This window comes from Typopeltis vanoorti, chromosome 3 (assembly GCF_054136105.1).
Source record: "Typopeltis vanoorti isolate ZY-2024b chromosome 3, IOZ_Tvanoo_1.0, whole genome shotgun sequence".
Taxonomy (NCBI): Eukaryota; Metazoa; Arthropoda; class Arachnida; order Uropygi; family Thelyphonidae; genus Typopeltis; species Typopeltis vanoorti.
Window position 1 is genome coordinate 111,359,302 of NC_143551.1, and position 24,184 is coordinate 111,383,485.

At 34.7% G+C, this 24,184-nt stretch overlaps 1 protein-coding gene across 1 annotated transcript in view; it reads left to right on the forward strand.

The window, feature by feature from the left end:
- LOC150108468 (dynein axonemal heavy chain 7-like) overlaps window positions 1-24,184 on the forward strand; it is a 990,001-nt gene that overhangs the window by 590,990 nt on the left and 374,827 nt on the right. The window contains exon 27 of the mRNA XM_090390473.1: window positions 10,584-10,798. Coding sequence (XP_090246599.1) covers window positions 10,584-10,798 — 215 coding nt within the window. The remainder of the gene's footprint in view (window positions 1-10,583; window positions 10,799-24,184) is intronic.

Below are 24,184 nucleotides of genomic sequence, written 5' to 3' on the forward strand. Positions count from 1 at the left end.
ATGGAATGGAAGTAAAGTAAGAGTGTGCCATTGCATAAGGGCAGTAGCAGACTGGAAGTGTCTAATTATAGACCAGTTTGTGTGTTATCAGTAGTTGTTAAGATCTTGGAGAAAGTAGTGAAGGACTGTACAGCATTGGGCAGATGAGGGTAATGTTATCTGTGAGAGACAACATGGATTTGTGAATGGGCACTCTTGTTTTAGCAATATGCTAGCTTTTTATGATAAAGTTACAAGAGCATTAGATGAGGGAAACACATATACTGCAATTTTCTTAGACTTAGCAAAGGCATTGGACAGGGTGCCACATGATTAGCTGATATTTAAGTTGCAGCAGATGGGGTCTGGATGTCAGATTGGTCAACCAGATTCAGGATTGGCTGTCCGATAGGTATCAGAGAGTTGTGTATGGTGTGGCAGTTTCAAGGAGGCAGAGGGTTACAAGTGGGTCCCACAAGGCTCAGTACTAGGACCTATATTGTTTAACCTTTATATCTATGACTTTGCCAGTGGATTGCAAGGGGTTATTCCTCTAATTCTAATTCCTAGTTTGCGGATGATGCGAAGGTGGGAAGGATTATTGGTAATAGTGCAGATGCGGAAGCCCTGCCAGAGGATTTGAATAAGCTAGATAGATGGGTAAATGAATGGGGTGGCTGTTTAATGCAGCAAAATGTAAGGTCTTGAGGTTTGGGAAACATCGATGGGACACTGCATACTCTATGGGAAGAGTTATACTGGAGGATGTAGGGGAGACAAGAGATATGGGGTTGATGATTGATAGAAACCTGAAATTTATGGGACATATTGCAAAGGTGTAACACAGAGGATTGCTGCAATAACGAGAAGGATGCTGACCTGCAGAGATAAAACAGTTATCATTCAGTTGTATAAGAGCCTGATCAGACCACACTTGGACTATTGTTCTCAGATTTGGTCTCCAGTGTTTGAATGGGATAATTTAACTGTGGAAAGGGTACAAAGGCGGATAACAAAGATGGTTTCAGGACTGTACAATGATATTTATGAGGATCAGCTGAGGGAATGTGGACTGTAGAGTTTGGTGGATAGAAGAAGGAGAGGTGATATGATTGAGTCTTTTAAACTGTTGAGAGGTCGTTACAGGGTTGACACCGGGGAGTTCTTTTGCTTGGTTGAACAGCGAGAGGGAGTGATGACAAGAGGCCATCCCTGGAAGTTATGAAAGGAACCTGTGAGCAAGAGGGTGAGGATTGGTTTCTTTGCATGGAGAGTGGTTGAACCATGGAATGCATTGCCTGATGGAGTGGTGAGAGCAAGAATGGTCAATGAGTTTAAGGAGTGGTATGATGGACTTTGTGTTTCTTAGGCGGGGGGGGGGGACCTCCCTTCGATGAGTCTTGATAGACTTTGTGTTTGTTAGGAAGGACTTCCCATGATGAGTCTTTTGACTCCATGAAGGCCTGAATAATAATAATAATAATAATAATAATAATAATAATAAAAAATTATGTACCGACAAGGTGACGAATGTCTTGGACTAGAGATGCATATGCAGTGATATGCTTAGATTTTGCAAAAACATTTGATAGTCTTCTGTATGACAAGCTGTTAAATAAATTTTAACAGATGTGATTTGATAACAGCTTTCTGAGTTAGATTGGTGATTGGTGTCTGAAAGATGTATGTGAAGGTGCAGTACCACGAAAGAGAAAGTCACTAGTCGTGTGCCACAGGAGTCGGTTTTGGGACCATTTTTGTTCAGTTTGTATATTAATGATATTGGGATGGGTTTAACCAGTGGTGCAGCTGTTTTCAAATGATGCAAATTTGGGGAGATCAGTGCCTAATCAAACAAATGTTATTGCTTTACAGGAGGACTTATATAGATTGCATGAATGGGCAGGCAAGTGGAACTGTCAGGTCAGTGTTGCAAAGTGTAAGGTTTTGAGATTTGGTAAGTAATGATGGGATGCAAAGTCTACACTTGGTGGCGAAACTTTAAAGTTAGTAGAGGAGATGAGAGATCTAGGAGTGATCATGGACAAGGACCTGAAATTCGTGAACCACGCTGCACAAGTTGTGAAGACGTCACAACTTGTGCAGATAATGGCAATGATGCGGAGGACCCTGACATGCAGAAAAAGAGATTTTATGATGCCATTGTATAAGGCCTTGATCAGGTCTCATATGAATTATTGTGCACAGAATTATTGTGCACTGTTACCAGGTGTTCATGGTTAGGAGAATATATTAAAAATAGTCCAGAGAAGATCCATAAAGATGATTAGGCTTTGTAATGTGGAGTATGGGGATAGATTTAGAGGTAACATAAAGAGGAGAAGAGGGGGGGTGGTATGTGATTGAGACATAAAAGTTAGTTGGGGTTGTTATCTGGTTGGCGTGGAAGAGATTTTACACACAATGGGAGAATAAGCCTTGCTACTAGAACAATGGGAGAGGGGAGTAGAAGAGGCTATCCTGTTAACTTTATACTTTATAAAGAGGATGTGTGCAGAGGAGTGAGGCGAAGGTTCTTTGAATGGAGAGTGGAATGCATTTGCCAGAGTGTGTTGTGAATGTAGATGCCTTGAATCTGTTTAAGGCATGGTTGGATGAGCTTGGTGTTCGATAGTTTGTACTTCCCATGATGGGTATCTGACTCCATGGAAGACAGATAATAATAATATGATATTCATTTCTTCCTGCTCAAAACTAATTATTAATTACTATCTATTTTAAATTCTCTTTATACTCTTCTAGTCTATATCAACATGAAGAAGGTATTGCTATTATTGTTGGATGGTCTTTCTTTGTGAGTTTATGTGCATCTTTATGTTAATTCAACATGATGTGTGATTAATTTCACTGTTTACCTGCTACCCTTCTGTTATACAGTGAAATTAATCACACATCATGTTGAATTAACATAAAGATGCTAATTTGAATTAACCATTATGATTAGCTTCCCTGTTGTCTCCAGATTTTTCCCAAATATTTGTGTATGTCTGGTATCATTTCCTGAAGTTTAGATCAAATAAGAACCACTTCTCCTCTTTCTGTATGTCAATTACATTTCCAGTAACTCAAAAATTCTCACTATTTCTTTCTTAGTGCATTTGGGGATGTTACCACAAATAAACTGCATTCTCCAAATTTTCCATTTTGAAATTTGTCCACATTATTCTGTTTATCTTCATTTTAGTATTGGCAACTTCTTTCCCTGATCGCACTTGTCCAATTATTGCATTTCTCTCAATTTCCTGTGTTGTGATAATATCACATGAATTATCGTATGATAATTAATGTGATATTAATTCTCACATAATTCTAATGTGATATTAATACAAATCAAATTCTATCTCATATCCTATGTTAATTAACAATTTCTACCTCAAATCCTATGTCATAAAAAGGAATACTAATTTTTTTCATATATTAGTATTATCATAGGATACTCTGATAACACTACTTTAAAAGTTTACATTATTACTAACATGTTATAAACAATATTCCTCCAAACTGGTCTGTTATCAATCAGGACTCTAATATTGTCACACGTGATATTTCTATCTTCTAAATGCACCTATTTAAGGAAACTTGGATCCTTGTTATATTCCCATGACTTCTCAACTATTTGTTATAAAGTGAACATCTGATCGTGACAGCTCTTGTTTGTCATGAACCCAGCTTGTTCATTTTAAAGTTTCCTCTTTGACTTCTCAGTTTTTCTTAATCTCTTTTCATATTTGCATAAATGTTACCTGGAGCACATAATAAATTCATCATATCAAATAAATTCTCACATTCTGTTTATTTTGTTTCTTATAGAAAGGTACTATGAGAGCTCTACTCCAGTCCTCTTTATTCTACCTGTTGATGATGTTTTCTGACTTATGCACAGCCACTCTAAAATTTTTATACCTCCATACTTGAACATTTCTGATGGAATATCAGCGAGGAAAATGACTCAGTTGTTAAAGACAACAATGCCTGCCTGCCTGTCTTGAAGGAATGCTCCTGGTAATTTATGGGTACCTTGGCACATTAGTCTTTCAAGTTCCAGAGGAGTGAAAGTAGGAAAAATTGATCCACTTCACCGAAGTGTGTGTGTGGGGGGGGAGGTTGATTAGCTGAAGCTATAAATTATAAGCCAATCTGTGCCTGGAGAGTAAGGAGTAGGATTCATAATTGGATTGAAGCAGTGGCGTAGCTAGAGCTTTTGCTGCCTGGGGCAGTCCCTGAGTTTGCCGCCCTTCTCAATACACACCAAAAATACTACAAAAAAAAAGTCAAAAAGATGTATAGTATTTCTGACAATCTTAGTTACCGTCACCACTGATCAGACTGGCAGGCATTTTCGCTTTTTGATCGCCGTAAACTCCCAAACATGCAGCATTATGATAGATTTGTTTAAATCTAGACTCTAGACCAGGGGTGAGCAACTTTTTTTAGTGTGCATGCCAAAATCACCAAATCTTTGATGCAAAATTTTCTCACGTGCCAACCGAAATTTTGGGCAACATATTATTATTTGGTGTCTTTTAAATAATCAAAAATCACATAATTTCAAATAATCAAAAATCACATCAGAATGGTAAAATCAAAGAATATTGTAAGAGTGATTATTGTAAGTCATGTAAGATTGAATGAATGAAAAAATTAGTGAAGGAATTTTTACTTAAGTCCTTCTATCCTGTTGATAGCATGAATATTTTTTATTTGCATTTAAGTGTAATTCTAGCTGCCATATAAAGCCGCACAATTTAAAGATGCAATTTTTAACATCAGCAAGAGTAAACAATAATTCTGAATTTTTTTTTTTTTTTATAAAGATCAATCAGGCATAAGTTTTTTTCAGTATATTGCAGTGCACAATCTCATAATTGTTTTACTTGACTAAAGCACAATAAAAGAAAATAAAATTAAAGATATAATTTTATTACTTCTTAATCCCTTATGAGTAATACATAAAAATTACAGACAAAATAAATTGTTATTTTACCTACATAATATATTAAACAGAAATTAAGTTTACTATTTTTAGCAGAAAACATCAAATCAAAACTAGAGAAAGAAAAATAGTGGACATTTTATTTATTTAGCATCAATAAGACTTCTGCTGTTGCTGCATCACTAATGATGCAGCAACATCACAATAATTGCAACCTGTAGAGATATGCATGAGCTACTAATTTCATCTGTAAGGCTACTCCTGTTATGAGACTTAACAAAGTTCATCACTGAGAACAATGATTCACAAGAATATGTAGATTCAAAAATGGATAATAATGCTGTTGCAAGGGTTTTTAAACATGCAAAAGTTTCGGGAATAGCATTCCAAGTTCTTAGTATCTCTTTTTTCACACTTTTCTCTGTTACTCCGGTCTCTAATTGCTCCTTTTCAATATTTTCCAGGTCAACTCTGAGATCAACAAATTTCTGCCTCTAAATTGAGCTACTTTCAAAATCAATGAACTGCATTTCAAAATCATCCATATTTATCTATGAAAACATCTGCAAGTTTATTTGAAGATGTTTCTGTGTCCTGTAGTTTGAGGTTCAAGTCATTTAAATGTTCCCAAAAATCTGCAAAAAACATCAGTTTACAAACCCACATGATGTCATACATTTCTTTGTAATACATTTATTGATTAGTCAAAAATAGATTTATCTCATCCAGGCATTCAACAAATTGTTTCTGAACAAGATCTCGCCTAAGCCAACAAACATTGTTGTACATTATTTGTCCTTTGTACACCGAATCCACCTCATTCAATGGATTCTGAAATTGTCTTTTATTCAAAGCAGATGCAGAAATGTAATTAACAACCTTGGTTAGTGTTTGCATCACTTCTTGAAGAGTGCCTTTAGACCAGCGTTTGCACATAAATTCTCCTCATGTAGCATGCAATGAAAACCTATCAGTGGATGACCACCATATTTTGCAAAGAGATTTACAAATCCTGCTTTCTTACCAATCATGCTGGATGCACCATCTCTTGAGACGGATACCACTTTTGAAATATCAATTTTCCAAATAGATAATTCGTTCATAACTGCTTTACATATTTCAACCCCACTGATACACTCAGGTAGTGTTACAAGGTTAATTCTCTCTCTCTTCGCATGCTTCGTCATCCCTACAAAATCGAGCAAAGATTGCAAGCCTAGCTGATGATGTAATGTCTGTGCTCTCAACACAAATAGAAAAGAACTTACATGAAGCCAAACTTTTGTTAATCATTCTACTGTATTCCTTGCCAACTTGAGTGTCCTATCCTTAATTGTTTTTCTACTCACAGACAATTCTTTAATGCACTGAATAATTTTTGCCTTTTCTGAAAGATTGTCAAAAAGGAAAGGAGCACATTCTCATAAAGAAAGAGCATGTTTCTTTATACTCCCCATCACTGAGTGGTTTTCCATGTTGGGCAATAACTTTTGAAACCTCAAAACTAGCAGCAACTAAATTGAAACAAATCTACCTGAAATAAATTTCATCAATGTATCGGACTGTTTTTTTGTCTTGCTCAGTTCACGAGAAATTAATTCTCTCTGTTCATGCTCACTTTTATTACTTAATTTCTTATGAACAGCTTCAAAATGTCTCTTTACAGAAGTCTTACAAAAAACTGATTCGGAACATAAAATGCATAATGCTTTATTATCTTTCTTAATCATGCCAAATTTTTCAGTCCAGTATTCTTTAAATTGCCTAATATCCTTTTCATTTGAATGTCTGTTTCTTTGCTGATGGTTGTGACATTCTGCTCAATCTGTAAAGAGCAGGTAGCATATATATATATATATATATATATATATATATATATATATATATATATATATATATATATATATATATATATATATATATATATATATAATTGAATAATTATTAAATAATTGCTTTCTTCATACAGCTTTTAACCTTTAAGGAAAATCGGATTATGGGGTGTAAAAATGTGGACAGAGATATATAGACACTGACAAAAATTATAATTTGGACTCGGAAAATCTCATCATAATCACTTTCTGCATATACCAACCAAGTTTAAGCAAACCAAAAATTAGTACAGTTATAAGCCGACCTACACACATGCCAATGAAAGAGAAGGGTACGCATACAATCTAATCACTTGCAGACAACACTTTATTATCCTGAATTATAATAAATTTAGTTTAATCCTTTATCCAAGTGTGAGCAAACAAAGTTTGTGCCTGAAAGTATCTTCAGGACTGGGGTAAATTATATAGAAATAGTGGATATTAAAGATCCAACATTATTTCAAAGCCAAATGTATATAAAAACTATGAAAGTTTCATATATTTGACCAGACAGCTTATTAGAATATAATCCTCAGAATCAGAGTTGCACTACTTAAAAGAACATGACTGTTGCCCAAGCATCCATATATTTACTTTTTATTAGTGCATTTGATGAAGGATTCACTGGCCTAATAGCGTTTCAAACTGGTAGGTTCTCTTCAGTGACCAGATAGAAACCTTAAGAAAGCAAAAACTCTCATTTAATACTAAAGCAATCCAATAGCGGAAAAAATGTATTTTTCATAAGTGAATTCTCAGTCAGTGCATAAAAGTACACTTAGACAGTTAGTGGTCATGTTCTTTTAAATAGTGCAAGCTAAAGCAACTGATGCCAAGGATAGTATTCTCATAAGCTCTCTACTCAAATATACAAAACTTTCATAGTTTCTACATACATTCGGCTTTGAAATAATGTTGAATCTTTAATATCCAGTATTTCTGTATAATTTACATTGCTGAACCTGTAAGACTTTTACTTTATTAATATCTGAATGATTTCCTGGTAATGGAAAGTCAGTAGTGGTGTGCCTCAAGGGTGTGTTTTGGGACGATTGCTATTTAAATTGTATGTTATTGATATTAGAAACAGATTGAATGGGGATATGCAGTTGTTTATATCATCTGTAAAGTTGAGATGAACTATAAGGAATAAAATTGATGTTGTGGCTTTGCAAGAGAACTTGAAAAGACTGAATGAATGGGCAAACAAGTGGAATTACCAGTTCAATGTTGCAGAGTATAAGATTTTAAAATTTAGGAAGCAAAAATTGGATTCAGATTATACAGTTCACAGGGATATTTTAGAGGATGTGGAGGAGATATCGAATCTGGGGTGATGGACAAGGACCTAAAATTTAGGGGATGCATAGCTAAAATTTTGAGAACAGCGCAACAGATTATGGCAGTGATACAGAGAACATCAATCTGTTGTATTAGGCAATCATCATGCTGCATATGATGTGGTTTGTGCAGATTTGGTCACTTGGTTTTCAGAAGGATGAGGAGATAATGGAAAAGGTCCAGAGATTATTATTATTTTGTGACACCTCCAAGGAATCTAGACTCATGGAGGAAGGGCACCAACTCTAAAACTTCTGTCTCCATCACTTAATCAACCAATTACACTGAACTATCACTACCATCATCATCTACATCAACACCATCTACTGCCCACCACCACCACCACCAATAGTATTTTTTGTCTGTAAATTGCATGTGTTCTCAAGGCCGATTTGTCTATATGTGAGATGAAAATCCTAAGTTTCTGAGAGAAAAACCCTGCTATCTTTGTATGAGATCAGCTAACTCACCTTCAATTAAAAAAACCCATATAACGATTCCTCTTGTCCCAATGAGAATCGAACTTAGGCCTTTTACAATAGTAGGGCACACCAACGTACCGTCATTCTTCCAATTGCACTATGGAGGTGCTTCTGGTCTCTGGAATGTTGAGTGTGCAGAAAAAAAAAAAAGATTGAGAAAATTCAATTTACAGTCTAGTGGATAAGAGGAGAGAATTCATTTCATTTTATACAATAACCTTCCATGTAGTAGTCTGTTGAAACCCTTATTAAAATCTAGTAATACGAGTGTGGTCTGAAAAGTTCTCGGCCACAACCATAGATGGCAACACTATCGGCACGTTTTTTTTTCTAAATTGGTACATCTGTCATAAGCATCTCTGTAAAATTTCAAGTTATTCTATCAAGTAGTTTGTTTTATACAGCTGTCTGAAGCAAAAGTGTTGTCTCTATCCCTTGAAATGGATAAAACTGAGTATTGTGCAGTTATAAAATTCTTTATAAAAGAAAGTTTAATGCCAAAAGAAATTCATTCAAAGTTCATAAAAGTTTATGGGCACTCTTCTCCTTTGTTTTTGACAATTAAGAAATGGGCTGCCAAGTTTAGCCTTGAAGATGCTCCATGTGAAGGACATCCAAAAATTGTAACAACACCAGAAATCATTGATCAGGTGCACGATATGGTATTGGATCACTGGCGAGTCAAAGTGCGTGAAATTGCTGAGCCTATAGGCATTTCAAAAGAACATGTAGGATATATTTTGCATGAAGAATTGCATATGAAAATGCTTTGTGCAAGATGAGTGCCGCACTTGCTCACAGCAGATAAAAAACCACTCACATGAAAATCTCTGAACAGTGCTTGGAACATTTTTTAACAAGAATAAAACTGATTTTGTGCATCAATTTATTACTATGAATGACACTTGGATTTACCATAACACACCAGAATCCAAACAGTTGTCAATGGACAGAAGCCAGTTGTTCAGCGCCAAAGAAGACAAAGTCAGTTCTATCAGCAGGAAAGGTCATGGCATCAGTGTTTTATGATGCTAAAGGCATTTTGTTTATTAATTATCTTGAATAGAGTAAAACAATAACCGGGAAATATTATTCTGATCTTTTAACCAGACTAGATGAAAAAATTTGTAAGAAAAGACCCCATTTGCAGAAGAAAAAAATCATCTTTCATCAGGACAATGCACCTGCCCATAAAAGTGTTTTGGCAATGGGAAAATTAAGGGATCTGGACTATGAATTGTTGGAACACCCACCCTATTCTCCAGATTTCGGTCCCTCTGACGTCTATCTCTTCCCAAAACTAAAACTCTTCCTCTCTGGTCAGCATTTTTTTCTAATCAAGAGGTGATTGCAGCTGTAGAGAGGTATTTTGCCGATCTTACTGAGAACCACTACAGGTATGGGATAATGGTGTTGGAGCATTGCTGGAATAAATGTATTAGTCTTAAGGGAGATTATGTTGAAAAAATAGAAATTATTTTGAAATTATAAATTCGTTTTTTCATTGTTAGGCCGAGAACTTTTCAGACCACCCTCGTATAGTGGTATATATCTGTATCCCTTATCCACTTCATTTCAACTTTATGGTAAAATTAGAGCAAATTATGAAGATATGATCATCCATAAACAGATGTATTTCTTGCAATTTCTACTTCTTACTTAGAAGAATATGAAGTAAGGTATTAGTTGGCAAAGAGTTCAATTATAAAATCCATTTATGAAATTTATGAAGAGAAATGATTAATTAATGGAGTTTATGCCATTTGCTATTCTAGGTGGATTGTGTATTCTGGTGAAAAATGATAGTAATGAAAATAAAAATAATCTGCTAACTATGACTGTGAAAACTACAAAAAATGTTGGATGTTCTATTAAAACTTTTTTATATTAATATTTTTTATTATAGAATAATAATGCATAGTTAAAATCAGTGCCTGTTTGAAATTTTATTAGGCCACTGATGATAGATCCTCAGGGACAGGCCAATAAATGGATAAAGAATCAAGAAAAAGAAAGAGGATTAGAAATAGTTAAACTTTCTGATTCTGACTTGCTACGAACACTAAGCAATTGTTTAGAGTTTGGAAAGCCAGTACTACTAGAAAATGTAGGGGAAGAATTGGATCCATCTTTGGAACCTCTGTTGTTAAGACAAACATTTAAACAAGGTAAGCCAGTCTGTAAGTTAGATGCATTTTGTCACATTAAATTAAAAATATTTTGAGAGGAGGCCTCCCTATTATCTGATGTATAATACCACTACTTTGGCCATATGGTAAGGAAAGCATATGAGTGAAATATTCAAGACTATTTCTTTTCATTGTCTGTCCTTACTTTCTTTCAACTATTCACCAAAATGAACCATGGACAGAATATCAATCATAGTATCACTGTGGTTAATAAATGTCCCTCAATAAAGAAAATCAAAAAATCTACCAAGAAACAAATCCTGCTAAAAATAAATAATTTTCACATCCACTTGACCAACATTCATAGAATAGAAATATATAAATGGTATATATTGTGTCTTGTAGACATCCTGACTTGTCCTCTCATTTCTGACTGAACATCACATATCAAACTCAGTGCTCTCTTTACATCTTGAATGTCCAATCTAAACTATATTCTCTATGATTCCTTCCACCATAAGATAGTAGTTATGTCTTTGTTCAAACCAGCTTCCTGCATTCTAGAATACCAAATCTGGAATGCACTATTTTTGACTTCCCAGGCTTAAGATTTTCTTTCCATGCAAGTTTTCTTTTACTTGGCCATTCTCAACCTCATTTCCTTTGGCACCACAACAGTTCCTAGTGCAGCTTCCTCTCCATGTTCATGTGGAATAAGTAGTTCATACTACTTATTCCACCTTCCTGATCTAAACACTTAATCTGAATAATTTACCAAAATTATCCTTGCTTGTAATGGAAAATACCTGTGCTGTTACTCTTGACAGATCCATAGTATTTGATCAAGTTTGGCATTGATTGGATAGTCAACTTTATTTCTAGTCACTTACTATATAGGGCATGGCTTCCTCTCTCATTAGTCATCCCATCTGTGTAGGATCACCCAGTGGCTATGATGTAAATGGTATACATCACTGATTTCTGAAATATCAAACTCTAATAACCATTCCAACCTGTTGGAATACCTATCTCTAAAGCCTGATTTTCTGCAGTCATACCTAAATAGTGTAGTCACCTTCCAGAGTGACATTGCTACCATAACTTAAACTGGTTTCCCTTTCCTAATTCTGCTGATCAAACAAGCAAAGATGTCAAGTTATTTGCTAAAGGTCAGTACCTCATCATCCTAACAAACATTGTCCATCTAACTGAATGGATACCAGGCAATCCTCTATCCAAATAGTCAGGTCTTTCCTTGATAGCTGAGACTACAAATTAGTCCAATTTTCCTTCACTGTAGAAGAAACTTCATCTAGACATTCTCAGTATAGTTTTTTTGACATTACAAGGGTACCAACTGAGATTATCTCTGATTTCTACTCCTACTTTCCATTTTGACCTTTGTTTACATTTTCTGGATCCAAATACCTGCTCAGACCAAATAGCAGAAATAATTATTCTGGAGTGAAGATCTTCATGCCCCATTCCATCTAATGTCCCAAAATAGTCCATGGAAAAAAAAAAAATTGGCATATCCTAATCAGCTCAAGACCAAAACATTCCAGAATCACTCTTTGCTTATAGTGCAGCTTTCAACAACTGCATAAAAAAAATAAAATAAATAAAATAAAATGTATAAATAAAATAAACCTTCAGTTTTGAAAAGTTTGAAGGTTTACAGCATTTGATTGCCAAACTGCCCTGTATCTATGTCCACAAATGACAACTGAGCCTTCTGGTCCTATAACAAGGCCACTGAATATTTGTTCATCCATGTTTTTGTTGCATTAAGATGGTGCTATTATAGTGACATCATCCAAAGATAAGGCTGATTTACTGGCATCATTCTTCTCCTACACCTTATGCCAGATAACCATGAGGTGGAGGAGTAAAGCACTCCCACTTGCTCTATGCTGCTCACAGTCTTCATCAGAAAAAAATCAGAAACCTCCTGAATAACTTGAATACCATTAGTCATCTGGTCCTGATGACAACCACTCTGTTATGTAAAAATTTGTGCTTCCCAGTCTTATACCACCTCTTCAACTTTTCCTACTTGGTTAGCATCTGCTACTACAGCATAGCCTACTTTCAGCTCATTTAAAATAATAATAAAAAAGCATCAGCAAGTAATTATGGTGGTGGCAGCCCACCATCCACTGGTATCAAGTATTATGGTGGTCTGCCAACTAATTAGTGATCAGTGATATAGATTCCACAAGTCATGATCCACAGTTAATCTTGCTTGCTCCACAGACTACAATCCTAAAGCCATCTACAGTTTGTTATTAGGTTACCAGCTTCCTTTCCTTTCTGACTGGCATATCATGATAGATCATTTCCTCTTCTCAGATTTTCCACCAGTGCAAGTGTACTCCTGGGCTCTGTACTTTCATCCATTTTATTTCACCTAATAAAGGTGAAATAAAGTGGATGAATACATAAATGGTTGTATGTACATAAATGAAATGAAAATGTACATAAATGGTTGCCATCCTAAGACCTGCCTTCTGCCCGTTGCAACTGGGTCACAAGCTTCCTCTCTGACTGCTCTACACATCATGGATGTTTTTCTTTTATTAAACATTGATCACATACATGTCAAGTAGAAGAATGCATAACCCATCAGCACCATGTTTGGGCTGCACATCAGGACTGAAAAAAGAAGAACTCTATTGATATTTTTCTTGAAGAGATGAAAGTTTTAGTTGTTTGGAAACATTTCATGAGGAAGACTGCTCGAGAAGGCTGAATAAGATGGAATAAATGAGGAAGAAGAGAAGCAGGTTTGGCGTATTTGCAGGTGGATCGTAAAGGAATTATGGCAATAGTGTTCCTGTTTTAGCATGTCCCACAGAACAGAGGAATGACAGTTGCCAGTTCAACAAAGCAGTGACTGCAGAAGTGCTTATAGAAAAGGTTAAGTGTATATCTACCAAAAGTGTATAATTTATACAGACTCATCGAGCTCTTTACAGGCTATCTCCTCTCCTATGTATAATCCACATCCAGTACTTTATGAGGTGCTACACCTGCTTCACAAAATGAAAATCCTTAATTTCGATGTTCAGTTCTGCTGGATTCCCAGCCACATCGGAATCAAAGGAAATGGGGCTACAGATGCAGCTGCTAAATCAGCTCATACCTTCTCCACATACTGTTTGACAGTTCCATATACAGACTGCAGACAACTTATAAGATCAAAGCTAATTGCTCAATGGGAGTTAACATGGTAAGAAGCATCAACAAACAAATTATATAACATTAAACCTGAAATGAAACACTGGCATTCTAGTCAATGTACAAGGAGAAGGGAGGAGGTTGTCCTTGCTAGGCTCCGCATAGGTCACAGTCAACTTACGCATTCTCATTTACTGAGAGCTGATGACCCTCCCATATGTGAAAAATGCAACACACACACACACACATCTCACTATTCATCATATTCTGATAGATTGTCAAAAATTTACACGAGAGAGAGGAATGAAATTTTCACCTATCTAACCAAGCCATATACACTCAGGGAAATGCTAGCAGACTCAGGCAAACTGCATGATGTTTTTAATTTTTTACAAAGAATTAATTTGTACAAACACATTTGATCATAAATTTGTTTATATGTAAATACTTTTTTGCTTAAAGTATTTTAACTTAACTTTTATACATACATATTATTCATTAGGTTAAATCTGATCAATTATGTATTACCATAGGCCTTGATCTTGTATATTTGTATCACCTTGATGTAATTTTGTTAATATATAAATACCATAATGCTAAACTTAAATTTTATGCATCAATGCTGTATAATAATTCCTTTCTGACTCTTTAAGTATTAGTATAATAATGTTTGTTGTAATCTTACTAGATGTAGACACTGCTTTCTATGACTTGTTTTTATATACATATGTTAACCTATAGTTATTTATTTATGTACTACTGAAATCTCTGCAGTAATTTTGTTTATATGTAGATACTACATCACTTAACATACATTTTGTGTATGCATCTTATTTACTACTTTATTTTCCATAAGGGGCAATCATCTTGATTGTAAGGAAAGCAGCACTCCCATGGACCCGTAGCTGGATCTATCCTCTCCTTCTTCTACTTTGAGGAAGACCCACTTACTTTAATCTTTCCTATAAGGCCTTATCAGCCAACTCTTCTTACTTTATGACCCTTGTGCTATTAGAGTGCTCGAGGGCCATGGGGTCTTTTCATTTCTGGCCTTACAACTATGCCCTCTCTATAAACTTTACTATATTTCTTCTATAATCTACCCTTTCCCCTTCAATATACCCTATTCCTCCTATGGGTTTAAATTCGGAAGAAGGCGAGTTCAGAAGCCTTAAGGTAGCAGTCCTACCACTGAACTATTCCATCGTCAGGCTAGTCCCCTGACATGGAGAACATAACCATACTTGTAAGCTGACAGAAAAAGATAATCGGATTGAATCTATGGGAAACGACCCTGGAATGGAAAAGGGAAAACGAAAATGGAAACGACAAAATATAATACACATAGCAAACTGGAATGTAAGAGGAATAGCATATAAAGAAATAGAATTAGACCAGTTATTAAATGAAAGAAATTTTAAAATAGCAGTAATCACTGAAACAAAAAAGAAATTAAAAGGAACTATGAGAACTGAAAATTTTAATGTGATATACAGTGGAGTCGACAGAGACCAAAGAGCACAAACAGGAGTCATGATTTGGATTCATAACTCCCTTTCAAAACAGTTAAAACATTATAAATTATGGAATGAAAGAATAATAGAAGCTAGAATAAAAATAGATAGAGGCTATTTAACAATAATTGGTTTATATGCCCAAGAAGAAGGAAGAGAACAGGATAATATTGATTTTTATAATCAGCTACAAAACATATATAATAAAATAAATAAAAATGATTACATAATTTTAGCAGGAGACTTAAATGCAAGAATTGGAAACACGAAAATTAATAATAATATAGGAATACATGGAGAACACACTCTAAACAGAAATGGTAAAAAATTGATTGACTTTGTAGTTTATAATAACCTAAAAATAATGAATTCCTTCTATAAACATAAAGACATACATAAATATACTTGGGCAGCAAGAGGATGGAAATCAATATTAGATTACTTCATATTAAATGAAAAGACATCAAAATTTTCACTAGATGTTAGAGTTCACAGAGGATATGAGATAAGCAGTGACCACTTCCTTGTTAAAATAAAATTAATATTACCACCTAAATGGCTACAAGTAACAAGAACAGAAAGAAAAATTGAAACATTTGTTTATAAAACTAGACTATTGAATGACACAAATGTACAATGGCTATATGAACAAAGAATTAACCAGTATCTAGATAAAATAAAACAAAATGAAGAAATAGAAATAGAATGGCTTAATATAAAAACGATACTAAATGTAGCAGCAAATGAAAGCTTAGGAAAGACCAAAAAATTCAATAAAAGAAAAAAACTGAAGATCTGGGATGATACAATCAAAGAAATAATCAAAAAGAAAAAAGAAGCCTATCACAAATGGTTAAGCAGTAAAAGATTAGAAGACGAAATAGAATATAAAAGAATAAGAGCCATAGCTAAAAGAAAAGTCAGAAAAAGACATAGAGAATCATGGAATAAATTTGTTTCTAATTTAGAACATGATTTATATAAAATAAGACCCATTTGGTCACCTGGTTTTCAGAAGGATGAAGAGATGTTGGAAAGGGTCCAAAGGCGACTGACTAAGGTAGTTTCTGACCTCTGGAATGTCGAGTATGAGGAAAGATTGAAAAGATGTAATTTGCAGAGACTAGTGGAGAGAAGGAAGAGGGGAGATATGATAGAGACCTACAAGTTGGTAAGGGGTTGCTATAGGATCAATGGTGGAGAAGTTCTGCAGCGAATAGTGGGAGATCAGGGGAGAACCAGAGGTCATCCCTGGAAACTGTATAAAGAGGGTGTGAGTAGGGGAGTGAGAGGCAGGTTTTTTTCGTGCAGAGTTGTGAATGATTGGAATGCCTTGCCTGAGAGTGTGGTGTCTGCAAGGAGTTTGAATGTGTTTAAGACCCGGTATGATGAGATGTGTGTGAGATAAAAGGACCTCCTAGATGAGTCTTTGACTCCATCAGGTCTTGTTTAATAATAATAATAATAATAATAATAATGTATATAAGATTTTGAAACACCTAAATACAGATACCAAAGAAAACATAAAATTAAACACTGAATTGAAATTAGAAGAATTTCTAAATTACTACACAGAACTGTGGACAGACAAATATTTTAAAAAAGACAACTGGCAAACAATTAACGAAAATGAAAAGGAAATAACTGAAGAAGAATTAGAAATCAGCCTGAAAGAAACAAGAAACGGAAAATCACCTGGAGAAGATAAGCTAGGTTCAGAACTATATAAATACGCAGGAACAAGATTCAAAGGAAGACTCTTATTATTTTTAAATAAAATTTACTCAACTGGTATCCCCCCAATAGAATGGAAAAAAGCAATTGTGATTCCTATCTTTAAGAAAGGTAATAGAGATGACACCCTAAAAACTATAGAGGTATACATAATATCAGTATACTAAATTCATGTTACAAAATATACAGCAGAATCTTAAATAACAAACTAATGAAATATTCCGAAAACTTTATTCTAGAGGTACAAAATGGATTTAGAAAAGGATGATCATGTATAGACCCAGCCTTCTGCCTAAAATTAATAATAGAGAAAAGAAGAGAATATAATTTAGAAACACATATTGCATTTATTGACTTTGAAAAAGCATTTGACAAAGTTAAAATAAACATATTATTTAACATATTTAAAGAAAGACAAATACCAAATAATATCCTAAAAGCTATCACAAGTATATATGAAAATAATCAAATACAAATAAGATTAAATCATGAGCTATCATATACAAGAGAGATAAACCAAGGGGTCCGACAGGGATGTCCCCTCTCAGCAACTCTTTTTAATATCTACTTAAATGAAATAATAATAAAATGGAGTAAAAATTTACATCAAGGAATTAAACTTTCACCTACAGTTAACTTAAACACTCTCCTCTTTGCAGATGACCAAATAATAATTACAAATTCTGAAGATAACTTACAGAAAGCTATTTTAAATCTAAATGAGATATCCAAAGATTATAGTATGATAATATCAATGGAAAAATCAAAAATTATGGCCTTTAAAGGACAAGATCCAGCAAGAACTAAAATAGTATTAGATAACAAGATCTTAGAACAGGTGAATTCATTTAACTACTAGGATGTATGATCACTTATGAAAATGAAAAAGATATAAACATAAAAATTGCAAAATATTTAAAAATAACAGGAGTAATTAACTATATATTTAAACCAAACCTAGTTCAAAAACAAACCAGGCTAAAAGTATAGAATACATTAGCCCTACCGGTCTTAATGTATGGAAGCGAAATCTGGACAATAAAACAAAAAGACAAACAAAGATTAACAACAGCAGAAATGAAGTTTATGAGAAAAACTGCAAAGTATACCCTATTTGATCACAAAAGAAACGAAGATATTATGAAAGAATTAAACCAAGAACCAGTAATTGAAAAAATTAAAAAATATAAACATAGATGGATGGAACACGTTCAAAGAATGAAAACAGAAAGATTACCAAAACAAGCCTTAAAGTACAAGCCATTAGGAAAAAGAAAACCAGGACGTCCTCTTAAACGATTCAACGCTGACTTCTAAGGCTGGAACTGGCCATACTAGGCCTAAATCCTTGATACGTATGATGATATGATGATGATTTTTCGAATAATCATGTAGTGCTGTAGGACATCTTACCAATTTGTGTACTTTCTAGTAATTCTGTTTATATGTATTGCTAAATTCTGTTTATACTGCATTTCTAAATTAAATTTTCATCCATGAATATTGTATAATAATTCCTTATTGCCTATTTTTGTACTGCTATAAAGGCATCTATTATAATTTTACATATATGTAGATGCTGCATTCCTTGGCTTAGTGTTTCATATATTATGCATTAACTTATATTGTTAACTATTTTTGCACTACTGTAATAACCTCTGACCTTGTGTGTTGCTGTGCCCTCTGTAGCAGTTCTGTTTACCTAGAGATGCTGCTTTGTGAAACAAGAATCTTGTAGAGACATATTGTTTACAGTTTTCTCCAAATGCTAATGTTGTAATCTTTAGTATGGCACAGTATGACCTTTGTAGTTTTTGTGCTAAATAAACTATAAACCAACCAACCAACCAACCCATCACTAACTTTTGTCTTTCCTCTAATATTCTTCTCTTCTCATACTCAAGTTTCATTTAAATCACTGCATCCATTAAAATACCACACTTACTACAGATCCCCCATGTTATCACTTGTCTTGTTCAATCACTCAATAAACATATCTCTTATATTTTCCCATGCATATATACCACATTCCTGACATGAACCATCTTAGAGAAATCTACACCATTCACTATATTTGATTTTTGCACCACATGTGTGGGTTGCTCTAGTTCTAACTGCTATTTTTCTATCATTGCTTTAACTGCATTACAGAAAGTTCTTTATAAAACTTACTAATAACTTAATATTATAAATTATCTACATGTAAACACAAGGAAAAGTATTATTTATTAAATATACTGCCAAATATTTCAGTTTGAAATTAACAAACTATCATCAGTAGCTTAAACAACAGTTTTTCACAAGGTAGAATGCAAACAATTGATTCAATTGAATCATTTGTTTGCATTCTACCTTGTATTTAGTATTATTCTAATATTCTAAAAACATTAGAATAATACTAATATTTTATATTTAGTATTATTCTAATGTCTTTTTTTGCCAAAACAATCACTCTCTGTATCCCCTTTCCAAGCAAAAAATCTAGTCCTAAACAACCTTCCTAATCACACTCTTACACAATTTCCATGGGTGGTCACTTGTTCTCTCCCTAACTGCCATGTACTGAAAAAATGTTTTAGTGTCAATCCTGTAAAACCCCTTTAATAACTTGTATGCTTCTGTCATATCTTTTCTTTTTCACCTGCCAGCTAGTCTTTGAAGCCCACAGACTGTCAATCTGTTCTCATAGACATCATTACATAGACCTGCCACAATCTTTGTCTCTCACCTCTGGATACTTTCCGCCACTTCTTCATTTCTACAGAATCTGAGTATCCAGATCTGAGTTTAGTAATCCAGATGTGGCCTTATTAAAGCCTTATATAGGGGAACAATAACATGTCTCTCCCTGCCTATCAGTGTGTTCTTCAACAACCACTTAATTTGATGTGCTGTTTTGGTTATCACAATATATCCTCTAAACTTCAGTTCCCTGTTTGCAATTCCCCTCCGCCCAAGTCCCTGGCTTCATCAATTTCCTACAGTTCAGTTCTGTCAGTATAATACACTGTTTGTGATCTTTTCTTCACAAAGTGTATCACCTTACACTTGGCCATATTAAAATATGTTGTATATGATGAACTGTTTCTAGTATGCTAGGAAGCAATTTGCTTTTGTCATCTATGTAGGAATAGGAGGAAAACAATCATGCTAGGATGTCAATATCTTTGGGTGCTATAAGAAAGTTGCCATCTGGATGAGAGAGAGAGAGGGGGGGGGTGCAAGCCACTTACAGTATGCTGAAGTTTTTATTTCAACTGCTTTTGTATACCTTTTGTTAAACCAGTGCATTTGATGGGGGGGGGGGGGGGATTCATTACACCACAAGTGAATTTCAACAAAAACGCCAGCTTCATTTAAACCATGGCTTGGAAAGTGGATGCCAATTTTGGATGGAATGCCAAATGAAGACCGTGTTGCAAATGTTCAGTAGTGTAGATAAAGGGAACAAGTTGGAGTTATACATGTTAAGAAGATAACTTTAGATAGCTAAGTCATAAAAGTAGAGCTTCAGAGATAAGCAAGTGAAGAAGTTAGAGTGATTTTTCAAATTTGGAGAGTAGTAAATACAGAAGCACACCTAGAGAACTCTCTCTCTACAGAAAGTAGCAGCTGTAGAGTATCAACAGACAGATGAACAACTGCGTCTTTCAATAATGGAAGGATCCCGCAGGTGGATGAATTGGCATAGCCTAATCAGTGGCAGACAATCCTAGCCAAGTTTTGGTTATTGCTGCTGCCATAACAGAGGATTGGAAAGTTTGGAAAGTCATTTATAGTATTCTGCAAAAGAGTTCCAAGAATTTAATATCAACACTGGGTATTAAATCCTTATTAAATCCAACCAGGCCCAGAACCACAGGGAATAGGTGAAATAGAATTAGAAAATTATAGAATTTGGCTATATGGTACTCAAAAAGACATTTTCACATCACGTCTCTGTAAACATCAGAACACTGCATAAAACTGGCAAGCTAAAATACTTTCAATGGAATGTAAATGAAATCTGGAGATACATTGGATAGATGAAGGCATCAAGATAGATCTAGTGAAGAAAGAATGTACCACTCTGGAAGAAGAGATCACCAGGATACAAAAGTTGCAATTATAATCAATAAATCTCTTACAAATACCGTCACTGATATAAAGACTTATCTCTTCAAGAATCCTATCATCAGATTTAATGCAAAAGAAAAGAACCCTTACATTGAAATTATCTAAGTTCATGCACCAGGCCATTCATGAAGAGGTATAATATACAGAATTTTTGCAAGAGGAAATAGATGATACAAACAAGAGAGATATTCATAGGAGATTTTAATGCAAAAGTTGGACCATTTTCAGATTCATATGCAGATATTATGGGAAAATTTTGAGTAGGAGAAATGAATAAATGATAGATGAGAAATGCTGCTAAATATCTGCAAATTAAATGGTCTGTTTATCACTAAGACAATGTATTATCATACGGAAAGCCATAAATACTCACCCAATAAAGAAATCAAGAACCGTACAGACTGTACATTGAGTGGCCACTTTATTAGGAACAGCATTTAATAAGCTGCGATCTGCTCGTTCCATCCCATCCCAGAGATGCTCTATTGGGTGTAGGTCTGGAGACTGAGCTGGCCACTGAAGTAAAAGAAACTTGTTGTTGTGTTCCTCAAACCACTTCAACATGCTACGTGCTGAGTGTAATGGTGCATTGTCTTGTTGGAAGTACCCATTTGATAACGGATAAACTGCAGCTATGAATGAGTGAGCATGATCAGCAACAATGTTAAGATAGGCTGTGGCATTCAGGTAGTGTTTAACTGGTATACAGTAGAACCCATGACTTGACAGACCAGATGACATTTTTTAAGTCATTAGCTGTCCATTAGTTGTTGATCACATGCCCACTGAAGTTGCATCTTCTAGCTCATAGCCGACAGTGCTTGGACCTAGGATGGTCATCTGATCATCACAGATGGGGTACAAGATATCTGTACCCCATCTGTGACAGTGTGTGATGAACTGTGCACTCTGAGGTGATATTCTGACCACTGTTCTACTGAGCTGAGATTTGACTGGTTCTGGCCCTAATGTCATGTTTCACAATCCCTGTTATTCTTTTCTGACTTTGTGCATTAATGAGCTATATCCATTCACAGAAATGCTTTTGGCTTGAAGTTGTCTGGTTATTGCAACACTTCTGGTACACCCTAATCACTGTTGTGCTTGAAAAGCACAACAATCATAGCATGATTGTTGTGCATGAACGTCTTGTAATGACTTACATGCATGAAATGACTTTACACTAGATGCATGAAAGTCACACAAGTAAGTCATGCCTTTTACTCATTGTGGTGCATCAAACACACACACACACATGTTGTAATAGATTTCATGGTATGATATGAACACAGATGGATAAGAAAATAACTATTTATTAACTTAGAAGCTAATATTTCGCTGGTAATGCTACCCAGAAATCCCTTATATCTACCACAAATACTACAAAACTATCACCATCCCATACATTAAAGGCACATCTGAAAAGCTATCTAAGGTGCTTAACAAACATCAACTGCATACCATATTTAAACCTTATGTGAAATTGGCAACTCTCATCCATTCACTTAAGGACAGATTCACTCCTTTATCACATCCAGGAGTGAGTCTGTGAAGTGCCCTGTTCTTGTTATTGAGCCTACTATGGATAGACAAGAAGAACTGTGGACATCAGCCTCGGTGAATACAAAATATATATCCGACACTTTCGCTTTGGCAAGTCGGGTCTGGCCGACCATGCTTTGGATACCCCAGCACACAGGATCAATTGAAAAAAACAAAAGTACTGCACAGAAGCTTCTACAAGTCAGAGAGGCTGTTCCTGGAATCAACAGAAGCCTTAAAACATACTCCAAACCTTAACAAGTATGGCTGTATAAATCTACCAAAGATTTGGGAGACAGTCATCCTAAGACCAAATTAATATTTATTACTTTTATTTTATTTTATTTTTTAAAACTTTCTAAGACTATCATTTGGACTACTATTTCAAAACTTTGAACTTTTTTTTTTAATTAATTAATTTTATTTATTTATTATTATTTTTTTTTTTAACCTAGATGGTGCCATATTAGGACTTTAGTCTTGTGTTGCATGCTGCAATTACTTATACTAGCCCCACTGTTACACCGGATTGTGGTTATCTTGCTTTTGTAACAAACTTTATGTTGTGTGCTCTGAAGATGCTGGATATAATACCAGTGAAATATTAGCTTCTAAGTTAATAAATAGTTATTTTCTTATCCATCTGTGTTCATATCATACCGTGAAATCTATTACAAATGTCTGACGAACACATAAGCCTATCCACACGTATAAACACACAAACACCAAAAAAAAAGAACCATTAGATGCCTGTCCTGCCTGATGTATATAGCAAACTGCAGCCACATGACTCACTGTATTCAGGAAGAGTTTGTTTTCCTAAATGGGATCGTGTTCCTAATAAAGTGGCCGCTTGGTGTATATTAATTAATAAAAGATGGAAAAGTTCAATTCAAATATGAAACCTTCAAGAAAATAGATACCGATACAGACACCGAAATCCTAACAGCCAAAATAAACATCGTATTTGCCAAGAAGAAATAGTCCCAGAGCAAAAGTAATAGGCAGCATGCATCAGTATGCAAAACTGATTGCAGGAACACTTGGAGAAATAAGAGAAGAAGACTTGGGAAGAAGACAGTAAATTGTTGAAATCTGTGAAGAAGAATTGCTGCACATAGTAGCAAGAATCCTGGACTACTCCAAAATGAGTAACAACAATGAATGGATGAGAGGAGACATTTTGGAACTAGTAGAGAAGAAGAGAGTGAGAGTTGAAAAACAAGTTATCAGTAAAAAACATTTCTAAAAACAGAATCTCATAATTTACTCAAGCAAGAAACAATTAGGTAGAAAATGCACAGAAAGAAATTTATTACAGTGAATGCTGATTACCATG